This window comes from Larimichthys crocea, chromosome X (assembly GCF_000972845.2).
Source record: "Larimichthys crocea isolate SSNF chromosome X, L_crocea_2.0, whole genome shotgun sequence".
Lineage (NCBI taxonomy): Eukaryota > Metazoa > Chordata > Actinopteri > Sciaenidae > Larimichthys > Larimichthys crocea.
Genome location: NC_040020.1, coordinates 11,298,970 through 11,321,782, shown reverse-complemented (window position 1 = coordinate 11,321,782; position 22,813 = coordinate 11,298,970). Strand labels below are relative to the sequence as shown.

At 39.8% G+C, this 22,813-nt stretch overlaps 1 protein-coding gene across 2 annotated transcripts in view; it reads right to left on the bottom strand.

Annotated features, from left to right (window-relative positions):
• The window catches only part of LOC104927111 (phosphatidylinositol transfer protein cytoplasmic 1), a 67,889-nt gene extending 51,200 nt beyond the window's left edge, over nt 1-16,689 (bottom strand). For both annotated transcript variants that reach the window (XM_010741120.3, XM_010741121.3), the window contains exon 1: nt 16,315-16,689. In XM_010741120.3, coding sequence (XP_010739422.2) covers nt 16,315-16,362 — 48 coding nt within the window. In that variant the 5' untranslated portion in view covers nt 16,363-16,689. The remainder of the gene's footprint in view (nt 1-16,314) is intronic.
• Nucleotides 16,690-22,813: the final 6,124 nt, after the last annotated feature.

Here is a 22,813-nt window from a genome sequence, read left to right as displayed (position 1 = left end):
AAGTGTCCCCCCCTCCACACTCCCCTTTCCACTAGCTGGTACACTTAAGATGGCTGTCAAGAAACATTACACTGTTGTTATGGAAACTCGATGAAACTGAAGCACACACAGTAAGCACCTTAAAGCTGTATTATGCAGTTTTTGCATGTCTGTGGCCCCAAATAGCATGCGTTAGAAATTTGAAGACTTTGATCTTCTATAACACGACACGAGTCGGCCGAACGCGACACACTCCTGTTTACCAAGCGAGCAAAACCATATAACAGGGGGAAAAAATTGCAAAACAATAAGGAAGTGTCTACCTTACAACAAACTTGATACCGAGCTCAACGTTTCTACCAGTGGTCGGGAAAGGTGAGCTCATATGGCCATGCTCCATGAAACTGGAGCTGAAACTGCAGAACTGAAATCTACAAGTTGTATTCCACGTCTTGTCAAATCCTAGTTCTAATCTGTAATATTATAGTAAGTTTGCGGTATTTATTCATTCTTCCAGGTTTAGAGTTAAAATAGTAAGATGAATATTGCCTATCTTTGTGTACACAATATTCTGTTTCTATGGGCTGCATGGTTCTTTTAATGAGAGACAGGCAGGAACTAATAACTAAACCACATGTAACAAGAATCCCTCTGTCATCAGCACAAGTGTTCCACTTTGCAGTGACAATTAAACTTCTTGTTCCCTAATATCACTTTTCATGTCTCATGTGTCATTGTGTCTGTTGCAGTAAGTTTTTCTACTTGTTAACTTTCGACATTTCGGCATCAAATCTCTGGCACATGGCTCCGATGATCACAACTTGAATGCTCTGCACTATTTTTCTGTTAGACTGGCCTCTGCCCTACAGAGGTCAATGAGCGCCGGGAAGTCAAGCGTTGAATTCTCTCACCAGTGTGTTGTCGAGCTCAGTCAGGCTGGAATGACGTCTGAGAGGGATCATAAACGCTGCGCTCATGAGACCAGACTCAAAAGAATAAACATCTGCTCCTTCGCGTACCTAGCTAATCAACATTTTTAAATTATGAGTGAACATTATATGAAGAAGGACCTGGGATTTAAATTCATGAACATGTGATGTTCAAAGTTGAAAGATGACTTTGACAATAAAATTACATAAAAAGCTTTAAAAAAAGGGGGAAAAAAGGGAAAAGTAAGACCGGATAGACTAGTTTATTCATTTATTTAATTTCAGTAGTATTTTAAATTTCATAGAAGATAATTACAACTATGTCTTTAAATTGGACCTCTGGGGGGGTGGAGGCTGGGAGGAAGGGGTCTCTCTAGATCAGCAGGCTACAACTATGTCATGTGCAATCCTAGTCAACATAGTCAGGTGATTTTCCAATTACAGCACAACACAAGCTGCCATAACTTCTTTACATGCTGTTGCCTCTGTGAAAAGCACGCGCACACACAAATTATAATTTAACTGGGAGGGAGTTTCAGCATTGTACGTTGTTGTACATTGTAAGGACAGAGTTACAAAACAGAAAAAGCAATCTGTTCAAAATACACCCGACAGAAGCAAGATAATAGCTCAATTTCTTTTAGCATTTAAATGCCTCAAAATATTAAGCGTGACGGAGACAAGGCAAAATACTTTCTTTTAAGCCACACACAGAGGCAATGTGCTGATTGATAAACATGAAAAACATGTATTTTTAAAAATCCTTTCACATAAACTGACTGCCTGGAACTTTCTATGTGATTAACACTCCTGTTCTGTAAATGAATAGATAAGAACATCTCTCTTCTTGTTCCCCCAAACATTATTCCTCTCGCTTCGCTGCGCACAGCCATGCGCGCACACGCACACACACACACACGCCAGTCAATACATCTTAGCGGGCATTTTCGCTCCCTAATCCTCTAAATCACACTACAAATCAGCAATGGTTAGGGCTGCTGAGGACACTAAAATAGGGGGAAATATACACACATGACACACACACACACACACACACACACAGGAAGGAAGAAAATCAATCCTCACCCTTATTTTTCAGAGAAGGGTTAAGAACGTGACCTAGCTTTACTTTACAATCATGTGAGAGACAGTAATTCTGCCTTGACATCCTCCCTCCTTCTCACTCTCCCTCTCTCATCAACATCAGCCTTCACCGTGAAGCCATTTAGATAAGACGTGCAGTTTATTAGCTTCATTTCAGCAGGGATTCAGTGGGTTGATGATGATCTCTGTGTTCCCTCATCACAATCCTCTCATGTGGAAGTGACAGAAGAAATATTGACCTTACATCTCTCCCAGGCTTGTAAGAACACCACTGTCCATTGAAAACCTTGTACCTTGAATGAAGCACTCAGCCTACTGGGAACTGAGACAAACTGGCTCATTTTCCAGCTGACACCAGCACAGTTCTGGATCTGTACAATTGCCCTAGAATGGCCGTCATGGGAGTTCTTCTGTATTTGGATGGTAGATAGTTCTACTTAAAAAAAGAAAATGCACTCAAGGTTCAAGCTGCTACTTTTAGCAAACACAGGATGAATGGATGATGATGATGTACCACACTTAATATCAAACTTGTCATCATAAACGATGTAGTCTTTCATGTCCAATCCAGATAAATACTCTTTACATCTGAGCGATGACAGCAAAACCGTGACGAAAGGGACGATTTACTGTGGCTTTTCTGATGGAAAACTTCTCCTGCTTTCCAGTTTGACAAAACAACATATAAATATACAGTTGTCAAGGGCTTTTGAGGTCAGACTATGAAGCCCATCTACTGAAGTATTTCAAATTAAAATAAGTGGCCTGATGATTGTCTTTGTTTTCCTGACGAGCCACTGCTGAGAGGCTAATTGCTAAACAGTGGGATAAGGGCATCAAGGGATTTTTCATTTTTAATTTGGGAAGAAAAACTGTCTGACACAATTTTAAATGAACACGACTATAGTTATTAGTTTAAAAAGATTCATTGCATGTTGCACGGCTGTTGAGGTGTCCAAGACTTTGATCCATATATCAATATCTATTTATAAACTAGCAGGAATGTCTGTACAGATATTCATGATACCCAGAGGATGTATCCAAATGACTTTGGTGACGGTTGACTTTCCCCTCTAGTGCCACCATGTGGTTGACATTTGTTGTTTTGAGTGAAATGTCATGACATCTGGTACAGACATCTGTGTTCCCCTCGAGATAATTTGTAATAACTTGGTGATTTCCGTCATCAAGATGTTGAACATGATAAACATCATGAATACTTATCAGCATGTTAGCATTGTTATTAAACCTGAGTGGAGCGTCACAGAGCCTGCAGTCTTAGTCCTGTTAATCCTTATATTGCTGAAACACAAAGGGAACACTAATCACACAAAACTCTGAATGAAGCGTGAATGAAGAATAAATAGCGTTGCTCAAATCAAACTCTCCAAGCAGCATTCGACCACCTGAGGGCAATAGATATGTAATTATGTTTACCTGGAGTATCAGCACACAGCCTATTTACCCTCACATTACTGCGTCTAACCTGAAACATAGCAAACGTGCTTGGTGCTAAATCCCAGGCTTCAGGGAAGGTAAGACTTCATCATCTGCCTCATTATTTGACAGTTATCCCAGGGATGGTCTTACACTATAATCACTATAATCCACTCCGCTATGGGGGTAATGGTAGGGATGGATGGCAGTGGTTGCCATAGAAACGAGAGATGATAATGAAGTGTGTCAGCATATAGCTATCTATAGCCTGTCTAATTTGTGTGTATGTATGCACGAGTGCAAGTGTGTGCGTGTGTGGGTTGAGCTGATAGTTCCTCCACTGATGCGTTGCACCTGTGCGTGGGCTTGAAGCATAGCAGAACAGCATGATGACCAGTGTGCGCAAGTGTATTCTTATCCTGAGTGTAAAAGTACCCTCCTTAACACACAGCGGAAAGCAAACCCTTCCAAACTTTCCAACAGGAAGTACAAAATAGACTTGTACTTCACTGCACAAACTTTGTGCACGTATGAGCAGTGACACAGCTAAGGACGTAAGCCTGATCTGCTTCGACTTAAAGAGCCGAAGCAATTAAAAGGGTTTTGGAAAACAAACACGACAATCTATATAGTCTACATTTATTCTGGTGAGGTTTTTTAGAAGTTGCTGGAATTCCAGTGGTAACCGGTAACGTTATTTTAATGATTTCGTCGTCAGTGGCAACACTAATTTTGCTCAAAAAACCAAACTCGTTGTTTCAAACTTGTTTCAGTCTAATTCCTACTTCACCAGTATTATGTTTATCATGCACCAAACTGCATTATAAGTCATTAATAAGTATTCATAACTTTGGTATTGTGACAACTCTAGTCCCCCTGATGCAGAATTAAAGAGCTGTTTAGAAACCACTGGCCGCATTAAAACAGCTCTTCAACCCAGTTTCATATTTCATGCAGATGCTGGAGCTTCTCTCTACCTCTGTCTACCCCTGTTCTTTCTCACCCTTTTCCCATTTGCATGTATTTAACAGCAGGAAACTTGTATAAAACCATCTGCCAAAGCTCCTCTGACTATCTCTCATCCTGGTCAATCTTTCCTTCTGATCTCTCTACAGATATAAATGGATAGAAATTTTCAAAAAGAAGCAGCCTCCTCCTCTGCTGCACTTGTGCCATCTATCAGTGGAGTTAAAGCAGAACAAGTACAGGTTGTAAAAAAAAAAAAAAAAAAAGCAGGTCTGTGCTTGTGAACACGTACACATGTACAAATACACAAGCCCTGTGCAAGTGAAACTACAGTGGGTGAAAAAGGACTACCAGAACATTAAATTAAATTTGATCGGATGACAACTCAGGCTTCATAGCCTGTGGTGGTAAAAGCTTGTCAGAAAATAAATGCAAACAGTTAACAATACAACCAAAGGCCTAATCAGTGTTAGAACAAACAGTACATGGCTGGCCACTGATAGTGGAGCCAAATAAACACAAGGCCACTTTAAAGACATGTTCACGCACAAGTGATAGCATTATCAATGCAACATTTGCTGAAGTAATGCAGATATTACAAGTCACGCTTTTGAGCACCACGATGTGTTTATGTGGACCTTGTGATAATGTGTCTCCATGTGTGTTAAAACCCTTATTAGATGTCAAATGACAGTCTCTGCTGTGGTTGGTCACTTCACAGAAAGAAAAACAACTGTCAAGAGCAACCATCTATCTCTAGTCGTGGGCTTTTTATTCACAAGGTCAAAATTACAAAGCCTATATATGAGTTGGTGGAGTGTGTTTTAAGATAACCTTGAATAAATTAAAAGCCAAAAGTCCAATAGTCCTTGTTAACCTTCCTGGGGTAGAAAAGGCAGCCCATAGCTTAAGGCAAACAGACAAAAAGATACCATTTTCAGTGATGAACACTAAGTGGTCCTGAAAGATAGTAGCATTGAATTTACTCAGGCAACATTAGTCATAAAGTAGGAGACAGTTCTCTGTTCCTGCTAGGTCAGCAATCTGATATTGATACAGGGCTTTACGGCACCATATCAACAGTGTTTAGTGCCACGCAGTGCTAAAAATACATCCAGGGACTACCTACAGAGGAAAACAAAACACCCTACAACTCATACTAGTCCTCATAATGCCCCTTTCCAAATACTTTCTTGGTATCATAGCCAGAATCCAAATTCACTTACTGCCTGTTTGTTGTATTCAAAGCTCTATCACTTTACTCTGACAGCAAAGTGTTTACTCTGTTTATCGTGTTCTGCTTTTGGCAGAAATCTGCTAAATTATTCATAAAACACAAAAGGGGTTGTGGAAATTTGGTTGTGGCAGGAAAAGTAATAATGGGATGGCCTACAGATAAGGCTGCACGATATGGCCTATAACCAATATCTCGATATTTTAAAGCTATATCGCGATACACAATATATATCTCGATATTTTAATTTCTCCTGTAAATCACTATGAATGTTAAATTCAACCCTTTGATGCAAAAACAAAGTATGATGATTCAAGTAGACCCTTCTATTAGATTAGTAACGGCTGCGCCGTGTTTTAGCTGCGTCCTCTGCCCTGCGTCAACTCACACCGGGCGCGTCTTGGCAGTGTAGCGAGCCGGCCGTATTGCTCTCATTGACTAGACTGGCAGCTATCTGCGCCGATGACCGCGCCGCAGCCTCCGGAGTGGGCCAGCCTTGTCTCTCCTCACTTGATACAAAAAGTACGCATGCACGCAGGGGATTTTTTTGGGTCGGCAGGGAAGTGTGCTGCGTGCTGCGAGGAGCACCAGGAGTGAGTGACACAGGCAAAACTCCAGAGAATTAAATGCTGACAGCTTAAAACATTTACGTGACAAGCACTTGATGGTCGCGATATAGTCATTTCATACATCTCACGTAGAACAAGCCGCGATATATCGAGTATATTCCATATATCGCCCACCCCTACCTGCAGAGTGTACATGAGCCTATCGTGTGAATGGCAGAACCCTGACGATAGAGAGATAAGTCATTTGAGAGCAATGTGACTCCAACAGTGTAACAGTGTTCATGAATTTCACTCATTCATTTAGCCTTTAAACATGTCACACTGTGAGCCACATAGTTGATGGCTCACTTCTCACAGAAACAAACTCATCTGCTTTTATAGAGCTATTATTGGCCAAAAAAAAGTCTGTTCCTACCAAGCGGTAAGCTCTGGTGTTGGGAAATAAAGCCAATGTGCTTGTCTAGTCTAGTTTCAATTTCATTTTTTGTAACTCATCGGTTTAAATGATATTAAGACTTAAAGTTATACGCATAATCAACACCATTGCTGCTTGATTAACAGGTAAGCGCCGTTACAGATGGCTTATTCGAGCACCTGGGCATCATTCGGAACACCTCAGGTCCGCCAAAATTGCCAAAATTTAGATTAACCGGGAGGCGGAAGAAGCAGTACATCTAACATAGTGATGTCCAGTAGGGCTGTAGCGATACACTAATCTCACAATACGATACACGATATTCAGCCAACGATACGATACGATTCGATACTCTGACTGGACTGGAGACTGGAGAGTCTACAGCAGGGTTGCCCAAACTGTTCCACAACCCTAACCCGGTGTGGCTGCAGGTTTTCCTTCCAACCAAACAGCAGCACACCATATTTGACTCATTTATTCAACTGATCTCAGTCTTTAGAGAGTTGATTGGTCAAACTGTGTGCTCTTGGTTGGTTGGAAGGAAAACCTGCAGCCACACCGGCCCTTTGTGGAACAGTTTGGGCACCCCTGGTCTACAGCTTGCAAATGCTGGACAAAATTAATCAGATTTTTGTCAAATCACACCTCAAACAGCACTAGTGAAGAGGAAGAAGTCGGCGTCTGTGTAAAGCAAGCAGAGTGCCAGGCGTAACACGGGATTTGAATGGGACTTAATGTATCGATATTCACGGCTGATAAATTGCTACTTTCTGTGGAAACAAAATATCGATATATATCGCAGGATCGATAAAATTGCTCAGCCTTAACGGCAACCGTTGCATATTTTCGACTTCAAAACAGCGCTTTGGACCTCACCCTCAACCTATGGGTGAGGTTATTCATGCTCTGCCCATTCTTTATACTGTCACTGACTCCTATGTGTGAATCTTTACTGTCACTGTGTGTATGCACAGCTGGGCATTGCTCAAACAGACAGTGAGCCTCGCCTACATGATCAATGTACTGTATATACTAAATCTCATATGACTAGATCTAGTCTTTGTCCCAAGTCACTACATCATTATCAATTTACCAATCATCACTTCTGACATTATTTCTTAGAATACAAGCACAGCACTGTAAGCACTGGCACTGACTTATCATTCCACACATCACGGAAAAAACTCATCTAGGAAAAGGTTAAACAATTACACATAATTCATGTCGTCTTTCCTGTCAACCACAACCTGTGGAATCTCCTCTGACAAACACCAAAGAAATGTGCGCAAATCCACTTGCAGGTACTTGGCTGAGTGCAGCACATGAATGTCTGTAATGTCAAGTACCGTAAAGAGGCTGTGAAGCTTCATCTCTCACATAATTCCATTAACTCAACCTCATCTTCCATCCAGCCTCTCAGCTTTTTTACCATATTTGTACATATTTGAGTGACATTACTTTTACACAAAAGGTCCATTCACAACTATACTAAACCCCAAATCTATGATTAATCCTGCAAATTCCTCCGTCATGTTGATGTACAACAAAACGGCAAAGCGTAACATTTTATTCTGATCTCAGCATGCCGTTTCAGCCATACCTAAGACACAGTGTAAGCAGGGGAACCCTCAGCAGCAACAGTAAGCAGTTTCAGTGAAGATGTCCGCATTGAACACAGCAAGAAGAGTGGTTTTGGTCTAAAGAATCAACTGCTTTGTCTCTATTTTCAGCCGCACGTTACAGATTTAGCAGCCGCCTTCAGACTGTGGCTGTTGCTGCTGCTGCTAGAAAAACGGCTCTTATCCCTCCTGTGATTTGTTGGTGTAAGGAAGAGATGATGGGGGAAAAAAAATCCTATTTTTCTTCATGGTGACATACCAAAACTTGAAAAAAACAAAACAAACAAACAAAAAAAACCCCACAAAGAATAAATTATAATTACTGCTAATAGTACTTTGGAAAAAGGTGTTTTACAAGCTGGCTAATAAAATAAATATTTTAAAAAAATAAGCTTTTTTATTTTCCAAAAAATCTTTCATCGTGTTAAGAAACACCGTCTTAGCACCACTGGACTGTAGCGGTGAATGGTGCTATGGACTACAGGTTGCTGTTCCCCTGTGATGTGTGTATGCATGTCACTGTTAAATAATAGAAACAAGCACACTTGCGCTCAAAGTGTGGGTGTGTACGAGAGAGACCGAGACAAACTGAATTTGTTTCACAGATAAGTGAAACGGCCCCTCTCCAAAGTGTGATTGTCTGCAAGGCGCGACAATCTCATGTAGCTCTTGTGTTATGAAACAAGCATTTCTGGTGAAACAACACCCATACACAAGCACACTGACACATAAACACACACACACAGAGCCATCTAGGAAATGAGAATGGGCCTCATCCGTGGATAATGGTCCATCACAACCCATGATGGTTTCCTCTAGAAGAGTAAATGGGATGTTGATTCAATCACAGCATTGTCATGTATACCAGATGGCAAAAAGGCCTTGCACCTTACCATGACACCAAAGAAACAAACAGCATCTAACAGGCCCTATTTTCTAAACAAGCCCTGGAGAGGGTGTAAGGGATCTAACCATAAATAGAGAAAATAATATTCTGAATGAATGGGTAGCAGCGCTTTTGAAAAATAACATGAGGAGCTTTTATGTCATACTTGGACTCGGTGGATGTACTATGCAGGTCAGGGAGATGGAGTAATAAGCAGGGATGCACCTATCCGCTTTTTTTACCTCCAATACTGATATCTGAGGTTTGGTATCGGCCATACCGATCTGATACTGATGCAGAAAAACAGTTACGATAATAAACAGTATATTTTATTGTGTGGAAAAGACTGGGATCATTCAGAATTGATTTCTTTCATTTTTTAAAAGCAAATAGAGATATATAAATGTACTGAATTACTAATTTATTTAATAACTGTGCACCAGTACAACAATCTTAAAAGAAAACAATAGGTCACAAGCTTGATAGACATTCAAAATAAACAGTTCTTTGTAATGGTTTAGTTTAGTGCAAACGTGATTTTAACATCCAACACAAAAGTGGAAATTTTTCACCTCTTTCCTTCATCTCCTTCAAAGTTAGCTGCTTCACACCGCCTCTGTTTTGTTTACTCAGTTCAATGAACTCTCTGGTGTGAAATTTCTGTAGGTGCTTGATTAAGTTGGTTGTGTTATAACTTGAAGTTTTACCACCGCTCCTCGGAACATTTACTGCGCAGGTATTGCAAGTAGCCGTTGAGTTTGTTGGCTGAGGTAGTGTGAAAAAGTTCCAGATAGACAATCTTTTCGCTCGCTGGCTCGCTCTATTGTGAAAACAATGTGGGCTTCCACACGGAGTGTTGCTTGCGTATGACGTCACTCACAGTGCACAGCATAGAATTGAGCATAGACTGAATACATCAGCCGATATGGATCAGCCCATTGTCACCGATACCCGATCTAGAATTTTCTTCAATATTGGGACCGATGTCGATACGGATATCAGATCAGTGCATCCCTAGTAATAAGTGGAGAGCCAGGAGTTCAACTCCAAATCCAAGGGTGAAGCCAGCTTGTTGGCAAACATCTACCTAATTCACCAGAACTCCCGACTTCCCATTGTGAATGGGAGACAAGAGGGGAGTATTCCCCCACAGGGCTCAATAAAGTGTTGCTTTACACATCTTTATACTGCATTTCATGACATCACTCATTCTGAATAGAGGAACACCCAGCCCTCCTCCCAACCCCCAAGAACATAGTCTTCCTTAGTTACCTAAACAGTTCGATCCAAAGAAACCTGACTGTCCACACTGAGCTAAAGCATGTTTGTTCGCACACGGCTTTTCAGCCCTTCCCGCCTTTGAATACATGAAATTAACTGCCGGCGTCATGGAAACATGCTCCAGGATTGAACAATGGCAACCAATCTTGTTAAAGAGCCCTTATTAAAAGGGGGTTTAACAAACCAGCAATCACTGAGAAACTGTTGGTTTTTTTATTCTCCAACATGAATGAAGTGGCCAGGGGAAAGAGGCACGGCCAACAATGATCAAACCGTCTACTAGTTTTTGTGGAAATTTTACTCAAATAAAACAAATTCAGCCACTTAAACGAGGAAGGTCGCGTTGCGTCAAATGGTTCAAATTGCCATTGTCTTGCTTGATAGCTGATACAATGTCTGTACAACACGAGCAGTTCTATGTACATTTATGACAGATAATCCCTCATGAGGGAAAGCACTATATGACACAGCAGTTTTATCCTATTACAGTACTTCTTGGGACCACTGCAATACAACACCACAAAATCAGATGTTGACTTCTGCACTCCAGCTGCTTTTAGATAAATGGCTTTCTGTGCTGTGTACTTTTTCATATCTCAAGCTGTGCAACTGCAGGTGTGAAACTTGCACCACACAGTTTGAGCCCAAATGAGGCTTTAGTAAGGTGAATAAACTGTGTTTTTTGGCGAATGTGGGGCACACTACATTGTAAAACATTCATTCTCTTTAATGAATTCTGGTGAGACCTTTACTTGCAGAGATGCTTACACCTTGAAAAAGCCGGCGTGAGCCAGCAACCCAGGTGTCCTTCCAGCCAACCATCCATCCGGCTATTCATTCAAGCAGCCAGCCCCACATTCTTCCATTTCTACAGTCAACCATCCCCTCGAGTCAAACCATCTATTCTCTGAGGCTGCCAAAAGCACCAAAGCAAGCAGCTTCCCCTCGCAAAAGTCATAACAGGATCTCAAAGGTGATGTAACATACCCACATGCTGTCTGTTTACCATTCATTCAAAAACTACACACACACACACACAAATATGCAAAGTGGAAAAAGTCAAACTAACTGTTCTGAGGTCTGCTAAAAATGTACTTCAGTGATTTCACTACTAAGCATGGTGATTAAAAGATGACTACACTTTTGCGTTTAGTGTGCATTTGACAGCCCAGAAATAGATGTTATCCCAGCACAGGTCTCAGAGCAGATTACAGTCTTATACAATCGGACAGTGCCACAATCCTTCAGTTACTGCAAGAGCTAATGCCCAATTAAACAGCCATTTGGCCAATGTACACTACCAGCTACAGTCTTTATCAGACAGACTCAAAATATGTGGATGTTCAGTTAATTCAGCTTTGAATTGGTCTTTTTTTACTGGCCTTCGCTGAATGTCATTATGCTCCGAGTCACATCGGTGAATGAAAAAAAAGTGATAAGCAGTGAACATCTGCCTCTGAATGTATCTATGCAAAAACCTTATTCAACATTCAGCATTTGTCACCGTACAGACGAAGCTATTAAGAGTGTAAAGTCAAATTGTGATTGTGTGAAAACTTCATTCATCAACTAGGGCCATGTAAAGGGTGGATCTAGGAAACATACACAGTGACTCAGGTCAGCCAAAGGTTGAACGATGTCAGCATTTTCTGGTGAGAATGAGAAAAAAAAATAGAGCATGTCGGCCAGAGACAGGGAGGTGCAGCAGAGAAAGACAGAATGGTACAACACATCTATCCATGTCTCCTGTGATGCATCACCTCTCTATCCTTTCCAGAAAAAAAAAAAAAGGTGACTGATGAATGGCCCAGCTCTCAGAAGAACAGAGCAGAGTTAGCCTCAAGGGGCTGAAAGGGAAAAATTATTATTTCTTGGCTAAGTGGTTCTGGTTAGAGTTTCATCTAAATCTTGCCTGAGATGGAACTTTGAACCAAAACTCAAACACAGAAGCTACAGCATGACTGAACTCCTTGAAAGCTACAGACTTTATCCAGACCTGACTTTCTGGATTTGGTTATAATGAGTCATGCTGGCACTTCTCACTACACAATGAACATTGAACAGAATGGCAGCAAATGTTTTCATGTGTGATGTGTCAGTTGTTTTTGTAATTTCAAAAACTCAAAAATCTAGACCAGATGATGACTATTTTTCTGTTTTACAGGTGTTCCAGTAAGGACAATATCCTTTTCGTAGAATGTGAACAGTGGCATGTGTACGTTTGTTTATGGTTGTTACCAAAGAATTAATGATGAAGTCAGCAACAAGCCAAAGACAATCAGCGATGTACAGTCTGTGGCTTGAAAGTCATGGATAATAATAATAATAATTCCACCTTTCATTCTTTCATTTACTAGAAGATGTGTATCCATTTAGTACATTAGCCTTTATGAAAAGTAAGAGCTCAAACAATGAAATGATTCATTGATTAGTCGATTGTCGAACGTGCCAAACTTTTGGTGGTTCCAAATGGTCTCTCAAATGTGAATATTTTACTGATTTTCCCAGCACTGATATTGTGCATTTTTATTATGTTCTGACACTTTATACACTAAAAAAATGCTGAATCTCAGCAGACAATACTGAAACCATCTACATGCGAAGACACTGGTAGTAGTAAGTGGAAAATAAATGCAGCAATTTGGGTGAGGTTCCAACATCCCCTCTCTCTCCTTTAAATGGGAGACCAAACTTTCCTTTAAGGAATAGTTTCACAGTTTGGAAAAGAGGTAGATGAGAAGATCGATACCGTTTGTATGTGACCATTAAATATGGAGCTGGGTTAGCTTCCTTACCATAAAGACTGACAACTGGGTAACAGTAATATCAAGGACTATTTCCTGGCCAGTAGCAGTGACTTTGTAGTGTCTCTGTGTCTTTAGAGGTGCTGGTAGGTGGATTGTTTCACCCGGTTTCCTCCAGTTTCCAGTCTTTGTGCTTAACTAAGCAAAACGTCAAACTATTCCTTTACCATAAAGAAGAAACCCAAAGGCTCCGCAGAGAGAAGGAAAGTCATAAGTTCAAACTCTTTGTTGGAAATACAAATGAAGTGAATGATGATTAAGATGATGAGGATTAAGAGGACAGAGAATAAATGCTCTCAGAACAGCTCATACACTCTGGTATTGCTAAATGGTTTTCTATGGTGTTTGTTAAACTTGTATAAACACTGTGCGGATAGCCGGTCTAACATCTCCAGTAGTGAGGCTGTGATGACGCAACACAGCCAAGCAGCAGACAGTAATCTCTTCCCAGAGACAATACACAGAGAAACGTGACCTTGCATGTCCCCATGACTTCAAATCGAAGCGTGCGCGCACAGTGTTCTTAGTGCATGCGCCTGGGGAATTTAAAAAGAAAAAAGAAAATCCCATAACTTCCCTTATTACCCCCACTCCTCCCCTCTTTTCTTTCCATCCTCTCTGCCATCCTTTTCCTCCCCCTAAACCGCTCAGCAGTCGGCACAAAGTAGTTTATCCTCAACTTGCCGTCCGTCTAATTCACCTTTGCTTCATTCACTCCATCCTTCCTCTCCCCTCCCTTTGGACAGATAGGAAACTTTGACTCGACTTTCAGGAGACACGGGATGACACTCGGCTCAATGTGTGCAGCCTCGATAAGAGCAAAAAACAAACCACCTCCACCTCCTGCTGCTCCTCCTCCTCCTCCTCCCCAGAACAGTAAGGAGACTTCTTTCTAAGTTAGGACGTCAACAAACAATGACGCCCTCCTTCCTGGGATTCATCCAAACAGTGCTTTATCTTTGCAAGAAATACAAATGGAAGCAAAGTGTAGTGCCTATCTAAGCAGTAATGGATGGCCACTCTCTTTCTTGTTTGCTAAAATGTGTGAGACTAATGCATCCATACTCTTTTGAAATGTTACAATCTGAGCATGGTGTGAAAGCTTGTGGCTGTTTTCAAGTCATGATCTGCTGTCCCAATTTTTTTCTAATCCCACAGAAGTACAATATGCACATCACTAACATATCCTTATGAACGTTCAATGTGGCCTTACAGCTCGACAACTTACAGCCAGGCATTTACAGCCTGTGTTGAAGGAAGTTGTTTTTTCTCTGTGGCAATTTGGTGACAGGAAGTTGCATGGCAGATGGTGATAAAGCATTCTTTCTTGGCTGTTTGAATGAAGTGTAACAAAAAGTATAACTGAAGAGGCTCACTGTTAAATGATATGATCACATCAGTGCTCCTGAACATCACTAACAAACATTAGAAAACATAATACTTTAAATTGTATTGAGATTTCTTCTAGTAAATCACATATTTACAGATCTGTCCCAATATTTATTGAATTTAATTCTGTATTTTGAGTTTTGATGGCATGATATCCCTCTCGCTCAATTCTGATTGAGCCTTTAATCACACCGTTCTTGCTTCTCAGAACAACCATCTGTTCACAAGTTCAACAGACGTGACGGGAAAGCTCTCACTACTCCTCTGGGCTTGAAACACATAACTGATGAAGCCTCAAGGTTGATTTAGTGAATGGAAAGCTCATGTATGAATACAAACACCTGCATAACACACACACACACACACATACACACACATACACAGCTAATGTACTTAACAACACGAGCACACCCTTTTATTAGAAGATGACATTTTCCTTTTGACTACAGGTTTCTGCATGAGTGAGTGGTGTAACGCCTTTTTTCGCCGGTTGCAATAAGAAAATATATCACTGACAGCCTGGTGGTGACCAGAGGGAAAAGAAAACTTTAAATTATTTCTTTCTTCTTCTTCTTTTTCTAACCTGCACTTGACAAGACTTTGGTGTGAATGCAGCCACTGCAGCAGGGACGCATCCTGTTCCACATCAATCCTTAGTGATCTCTTCCATTCCTAGAACGCCTTTTGACAGTTCTTAAAATAGGCTAATTATCTGGCCAAAGCACTTTATGATGTGTCTTTATAAAGAGAAAAATCTCCTCTGGGTTTTTCATCTCTCAACATCTGAACTGACTAAATGACAGTGGAGGCACGGCGCTGCAGCAAAGCCCATTATTCCACCTGACTACCATCCCTCAGCTATAGGAGGACCAGCAACACCCACGCGCCACAGCAGCATAAGCAACGGGGACGGCCAAGAAAACAAGGTGATAATTGAAAAAGGTGCCGTCGTGTTGTACAGCGCACATGCCAGGACAAGAGAGCAATCATCTTCACCTCCTAATTTTAGACTGAGTCGTGAAACCAAATAGCTTGAATAAACATACACACACACACACACACAATAGCCCTTTACCTTCTGATATTAATGAGTGCAGCACAAGTGTTGTACTATGTAGAGAAAGTGCAGAGACCCCCTGCTCTGCATTGTGTTAGTGCCATCATGTGCAACCAATAGGGCAGCATGGATTTGTTGCAATGCAATTTACATGTGTGTGTGTGTGTGTGTGTGTGCATGTGTGTGTAAAAGAGGAACAGTGCTGAAATAACAGTTGTCATGCTCGTACAGTATGACTTCTTGGGTGTGTTTATGCATCAATGATGGTACAATTTTTTATCTTCCATGATCAGTGTGTTCTACCAAATTATGATGCAAACTTGGCAAACAGAATTGGGTTTGACTGAAGTGTTTGATGAAGTGTATTTAGGGAAATTGCAGAAGCAGCAACAGAAGAAGTAAAGGTGCAGCAGAAAGTGACAGAAGATAAATTAGAGTAAGTCTTCAGTGAAGTTCATCTGAATGGTTTCTAAACTGTATTTCTCACACTTCATGTCACCTCCTGCCACATGTCTGCAGCATCACAACCAAACGGTTTAAGAGTCGTTTGAACAACAACAACAGTGATTTGAACAACAACACCTCAGTCGTGGTTAAAAATGACACACAAACAAAGAGTTTAAAATACTGAGAGGGGAAACTCACCTCCTCCACTGTGAGGGGCATGCATATCCTGTACTCCTTCAGCAACATCTTCCCCCTCTGCGCGTCTCGTGTGTGTATTCACAATGTGTCAAAGCAGCAGAGTAAAAAAATGTTCCCTCCGCCGACCGACGAGACGGGATGTGTGTAATATCTGGAGACGTGTCAGAGCATGTGGGAGGATGGTGAGCCCGCGTTAGAAAATACACCCCGAGTTACGGCTGACTTCTTTCATCGGAGGCAGCGGACTCTCTTCTCCGGTGAGGAACGTGAGGGCAGAAATGAGCTCGGTTCAGGATATGTCCCCTCCTTTCACAACGAGGAGTCAAGCCGCGAGCGAACAGCGACGGACAGGACCGGAACGCGTCGGAATTGGACCTTCAAAATAAGAGTGCGGAATTTGTCAAGTTTGAAAAATAATAATAATACTTTTCTTCTCTGTTACAGTCTTAACTCTGTTTTTTTTTTTTTCTAAAAGCGCATAAAACATATTTTAATGATGGAGATTATTTCACCTGAAGCTAGCCATATCAAAAGGGGGTTTAATTATTTACACATTTCTTAGTGAATTTGCACCTTGCATCTTAGTTCAACAACAACTAAGGTAATAATAATGATAATAATAATAATAATAATAATACATTTTATTTCATAGGCGCCTTTCTGTCACCCAACGATACCTGACAATAAATGAGAGCAGACAGCAAATAACAGAAACAAACAAAAATAGTATATCAAATTACAAGAATACAACATTAAAAACAGGTTAAAATGTCCTATTTTAACCTGTTTTTAATGCAATGCAATTCGCTCATTTTGTATCGTGTAGGTAGGCTTTCTGTTTATATTGTGCTCTCATTGTGTATGGTCCTAATTAAAGTTGTGTTAAAGCAAATCACAGACTAAAGACATTCATCTCATACGTAATTTAGAAGCAACAAGGTATAGATGTGTGGGGTCAGTGGAGGCTCGACAGCAAAAAAAATTTTCTTTATGACACTGCCTTTATTTTGTCTTGTTTAAAGATACTGACACTATAGACTCAATTATTTATATTGGAAAACAATAATCTCACCTCACACTTTGCCCCTTTGTTCAAATAGTTTCAGTAGGACTGAATAACAGCACTCACTTCATTTATGTGCAGAGCAGACATTTAATGTATTTGCTGTAATTCAGTAGTTCAATGTAACTTATCACTTGAGTTGATAGTACAATTGCATTTTAATCAGATCTGGTCTACAATACATAATTCAACTTATTATGAATGTCCTAATAAAGTAGATTTTAAACATTAGCCAAAACGCTAGACAGTTGTTCTTAATAGTCCATATATCCTATAGTTTATTTATTCATATTGTCTGGATTAATCATAAACACTTTTGCTGTTAGGCATGTCTACATATGAGCGGAAAATAATATGCAGGTTAACAAAAGTACATTTATAGTATGTAGTCTTTTTTTTTTTTTTAGAAAGACCATTACTTTGAAAAATGTTTGACCGGATACGCCATAGTCTCATGCCGGCTGGCTACACACGGCTCTTTTCTGGATACCGTTAGAAGTAAATGTCCAAATTGCCTTTAAAGAATAATAATAACTTTGTTTTTCAAAGCGGTGCCCCGTGCAACCATATTCCCCTTCAGACTCAACATTTCCGGTTATGGTCTTGAAAGTTGAAGGCAAATGAGGCTCTCTACTTTCTCATCTCTTCTGCTTCGTCTGTTACTTATAAAGCACCTCGCAGACGCATCGGAAAATTTAAGCGGTTAACAGCAGCCCCAGCCCCCCTTTCCTCCCGCTGCTAGGCCCGCTGAAATACGACGCTGTGCTTGGTGGAAACATCGGCTGACACAACCACAGCTCAGGAAACAACAGTTCTTCAGAGCTTCACACTCCCCTTACACCTTCCTCACCTCTCTTTATGTCGGCATACATACATGGTTCATCCCATGTGAAGAGCTTTCTTGACAACTGCTTTTTACATTAGTGGTGCATATAGTTGGCAGTGCAGCAGTGTGTGGTCAGAGACAGTTTTGGTTCCTACAGGTCTGTGACACTGGGTTTGAAATGAAACACTGGTGAGGTTAGAGTGCTGACTTTCAAGGTGGGGACAGAGATATAATATATTTCTATACGCTATAATATAATTATTATCATATATATATATTATATAATACATATATATAACGGACAATACAGTATGATGGCCCTTCTCATGTTTTAAGACAATGCAGCATCACAAACATGTAGACATGACAACAAATGAGTGTTTGGTTTTTTTTTGTTTTTTTTTTTTGTGGCTGAACTGTGAGATGTTTCTCACTTGATAATCGCCTGACCTCATTCTAGCTATGCATTTCACATCCAAAAGATCAAGCATAAGTCAAAAAGCCCCCCATAATAAGCAGAAAGTATTAAGAATTCAGTACAGTGGTGATCGTGTCTACTGTTTGTATCCTTCAGCTTGTTGTTGAATGCACAGGAAACAAAATGACCTTTGGCTTAGAATTGGTAAGCAAACAGGGTTAATCTGATGTGACTTTAATATCTTACAATGTAGAGTACAGAACTACTTCACTGAATAGATATTGACTGCTGTTCCTCTGGAGATAATCTACATGACGTGGCAGACAAATGAAAATGACATCTGCTGACCTATTTTCCCACTTCCCATTCTCAGGTACTAAGCCTTTTCAGCAGTCTTGGGATTTCCATTAGTAAACAAGGACTTAAGTTAGTGATGTTGAATTTACTGTCCAAGCATAAATATAAATAAATACTTCACTGCCAGGGCAAATCCTTCAAAGCACATCTGAGTGACACTTGAGATAAGCCTTTATCTGTGATGACAGCCAGCACTGTCATGAATAAAACAAATCACACTTAATCCTTTTGTGTCATGTCATGTATGACAGAAATAGAGACAACAATGTAAAGACATTCATAAAGAGTAACTTTTAATTAAGATAGGAGTTATGTAGCTGGCTTCATTGACACCAGGGATTTATTTAGGTCTACTCAGCAAAATTCACGCTCATAATTCTGTTTTGAAGATGCTGACAAACAGTATTGGGCGCTGTCAGCAAACATTCAGCATTTCCCCCAGAAATATGTTCATGCAGGATGACAAACCCTCTGAAACAGCATTTGGTTTAAACTCTCCACTTAGACCACAAACTATTGAGACTCTGGGATATATTATTCATATCGTAATGAAATGACTTATCCAAAAATAAAACATCTACTTCATGTATTTCCTCAGGCTAACAGGTTTTAAAGCCCTAACAGATAGACCCATTAGCAGTGCATACATGTTATATTAAAGTTTTCCCATGTGTGTCTTTGTATATTGATAACATTGTGTAGCAGCACTTTAATGGGCATAATAAATTACATGATTCATATTCGCAATTAAATAGTAATAGCTTTTCAGAAAACTATCCACATTGCCATCAGGGAGCTACAAGAAATGATATGACTAAAGTTTTACTGGAACTCAGTGAACATCATCACTCATCATTTCATGTATTCACTCATTCATCTTCAAAACAACTAAGGCAATATGGAAACAATACATTTGGTGGCCTATAAAGCCAGTATAGTGTACTATGAGGGCTAGATGGTAGAATATTATTGAGTTTGTTGTAAATTCTATGTATAAAATGGCTAATGTGTTGTACTAGACCACATCAAATGACTTCTGTTTATTCATTTAACTTAGTACAAAGGGACCAAAAGGGAAAGACCAAAGCTTCTGTGAGATCCTTGACATCGACAAAGACACCCTGTGTCTCATGTATATCTTATAACCGTCTATAAGTTTTATAGACGTGTCTTAGATGTCCAAAGAGATCTCAAGGCATGATAATGTATAATCAGACAAAGTTTACATTCATTTTTCTCTGATGCATAACACAAAGAACAACTTTAAAATATTGGGCCTGTATTTCCTTTCTGGCAGTCTGTGTTTATCTTAACCCAAAACCCTCAAGCTTAAATGCCACAGGACATTGATGGGGCTTCTCAGAACCAATGAGCCATGACCTAATTATGTCCTCAGTATTTCAATAAGGTCTGTGTTGATAAAAAAAGAGAGTGAGAGAGCGATTAGTGTCTGATTCCATCCAAACTGCTGTGTTGCATCAATCATACCAAACAAATCTGTAAGCTTAAAAATAGCCAAATAGGCTGTCTCAGTTTTTAATATTAGCAGAGGGAAATATTTGTTTTTTATTTTTCTTCAGAGAATGTTGAGAATTATTTGCTATCTACATCAAGTGAGCTTGTTAATTAGGTCTGAATCAGCATCTCAAACACTTGCTTGATCTTGGCCCTGGCGCTGCACAGCAATGGTATTGAAGAAGATAATGTTGATGATCATGATGGTGATGATGGCTATTTTGAGTCTTCTTCAGCTGAGCCCCTCCTGATGTTTTTAAAGTCTGGAAATACTCAGAGGACTGCAAATAATTGTATGCCTCTGCAATCAGAGTTCTTGTTCCATATTGGACCTCCTTATGTGTGGTTCAGAGACATTTTCAGTTTATCAGGCCTCCAAGGTCTGCGCTGAGCCTACACTGGGATCAAACTGATTTTAACTGAAGGCTTAGGGGCTGAACCACCACGAGCAGGAAAATCACTGACCCACATTAGCTTTATTTATGGGGGCAATGGAGCCTTTCAAAGCAATGGACTGTGTGAAGACAGGAATGCACAATACAGACATTAAAGGGACACCTACTGGTGGACTATAGACATTGCACTCAGTGTTCATTCATATGACCGTGTCCATTCACAAAGTATTTCATTCACCTTAACCATTTGATTGATAATCGCAGGATAAGTGTTAGACTTTCAAAATTTGCTTGTGTAATAACACTTGTTTTTGGTCAAACTCCTTCTTCATGTTCACTATCTATACATGACATATGAGCATCCTTTACCTTGTCATCATCATTGCCATCCTAATGGTTTGAGTTATTTTTCTGTTATAGGTGTACAGACAGACATTCAGGACAGTTGAACTGACAGTTCTCGAAATCTGCCCATGTCGGTGCTATTGAGAATACAGAACCTTCTTAAATCGTTTAGGGTTTTGTTTGTTTTTTGCCTTGTTTTGTATCATGTTATTGTCTTATTGTCTAAGACTTACCTGGCACTGAATTAAAAAAAAAAGCCTGATTTAGTACAAATACAAATGAAAATAACTTCCTAAACAGATTAAAGTAGCACTTAGAGGGGGGAGCCAATCCTGAAGTCCAGTTGTGACAACTTAAAGATCAATCTAAAAGGTATAAAAGTCCACTTGTTCAAACTTATTAAACCTGTCCTCAACCAGTCACTATAAAAAAATGTGTCATCATTATAGACCATATTGCATACATGTAATAAAAATAAATTAATGCATAAATATCACACGTTTTCTCCATCAACCATCATTCTACTGAATGGAGCACCTACAGTCCCCATGTGTGTGTGTGTGTGTGTATATATATATATATATATATATATTGGTGTGATGCTGGACCACAGACAATGACACAAGTCATTCAAATTACATAACTAATTTGTTTTGAGAAAAATCAGGGATGTCCAAAATACGGCCCGAAGTAACATTTCATGCGGCATGAAGCTTCATCTTTATATATTAATTTATGGCCTGCTAGGATTGTCACATGCTGTATGGCATAATGAAGCATTTGAATGCACAAAATGTTAACCTCTAAGGACATAACTGCTGGTGTTATATATCTGTAGATGTGACCAAAAATATCACTTTCTAAATGATCTTGTAAAAAGAAAGAGCAAGAGTGATACATTTTAAACTTAAATGTTAAAAGACTGCAATAATAGGTCACGTTTAGAATTAACATGATCTTAAGATTGTATCGACTTCATGCAAGTTTAACGAAATCCGTGCAATTTATTCTGTTGTCTGACTTCAGATGTAAAAGAATTTGTTTGCGCCTGATTGGCTTAGATCTAGTTACATTGCCATTAAAAAATATATATAATTAAATAATATATTATATATAATTGTGACAATGAAAACAAATTGTTAGAGAATTGTGCACTTTTATTGTTCATTTTTAAAATGTTAGTAGTGGCCCCCAGGCATCTTCACATTGCCAAATCTGGCCCCTTTTTAAAAAAAAAAAAAAAAAAAAAAGCTTGGACACCCAAAGTAGCAGTGTGTGCACACCTCGACAACACAAAGCCGTGTGTGTGTTTCTTGTTATTAGTTGTCAGTACTGTCTGCGACGCTGCAGTGGCATCAGAAAGGAGCTGTGTAATTCATATTAAGAAAAAGAAAACAGGCTTATTATTTAGGTTTTAAATAAGACGGACCTACAATAATCGTGTACATAAATCTGAGCTCATGTTTTTCTGCAGTATTACATAATATTCACTCTGAAGGTGATTAAAGTGTTTTCTCAGCAAAAAGTCACGCTTGCGCATGCGTAAACTATTCTAATGGTTCCTCACTGGGTCCTTCAGG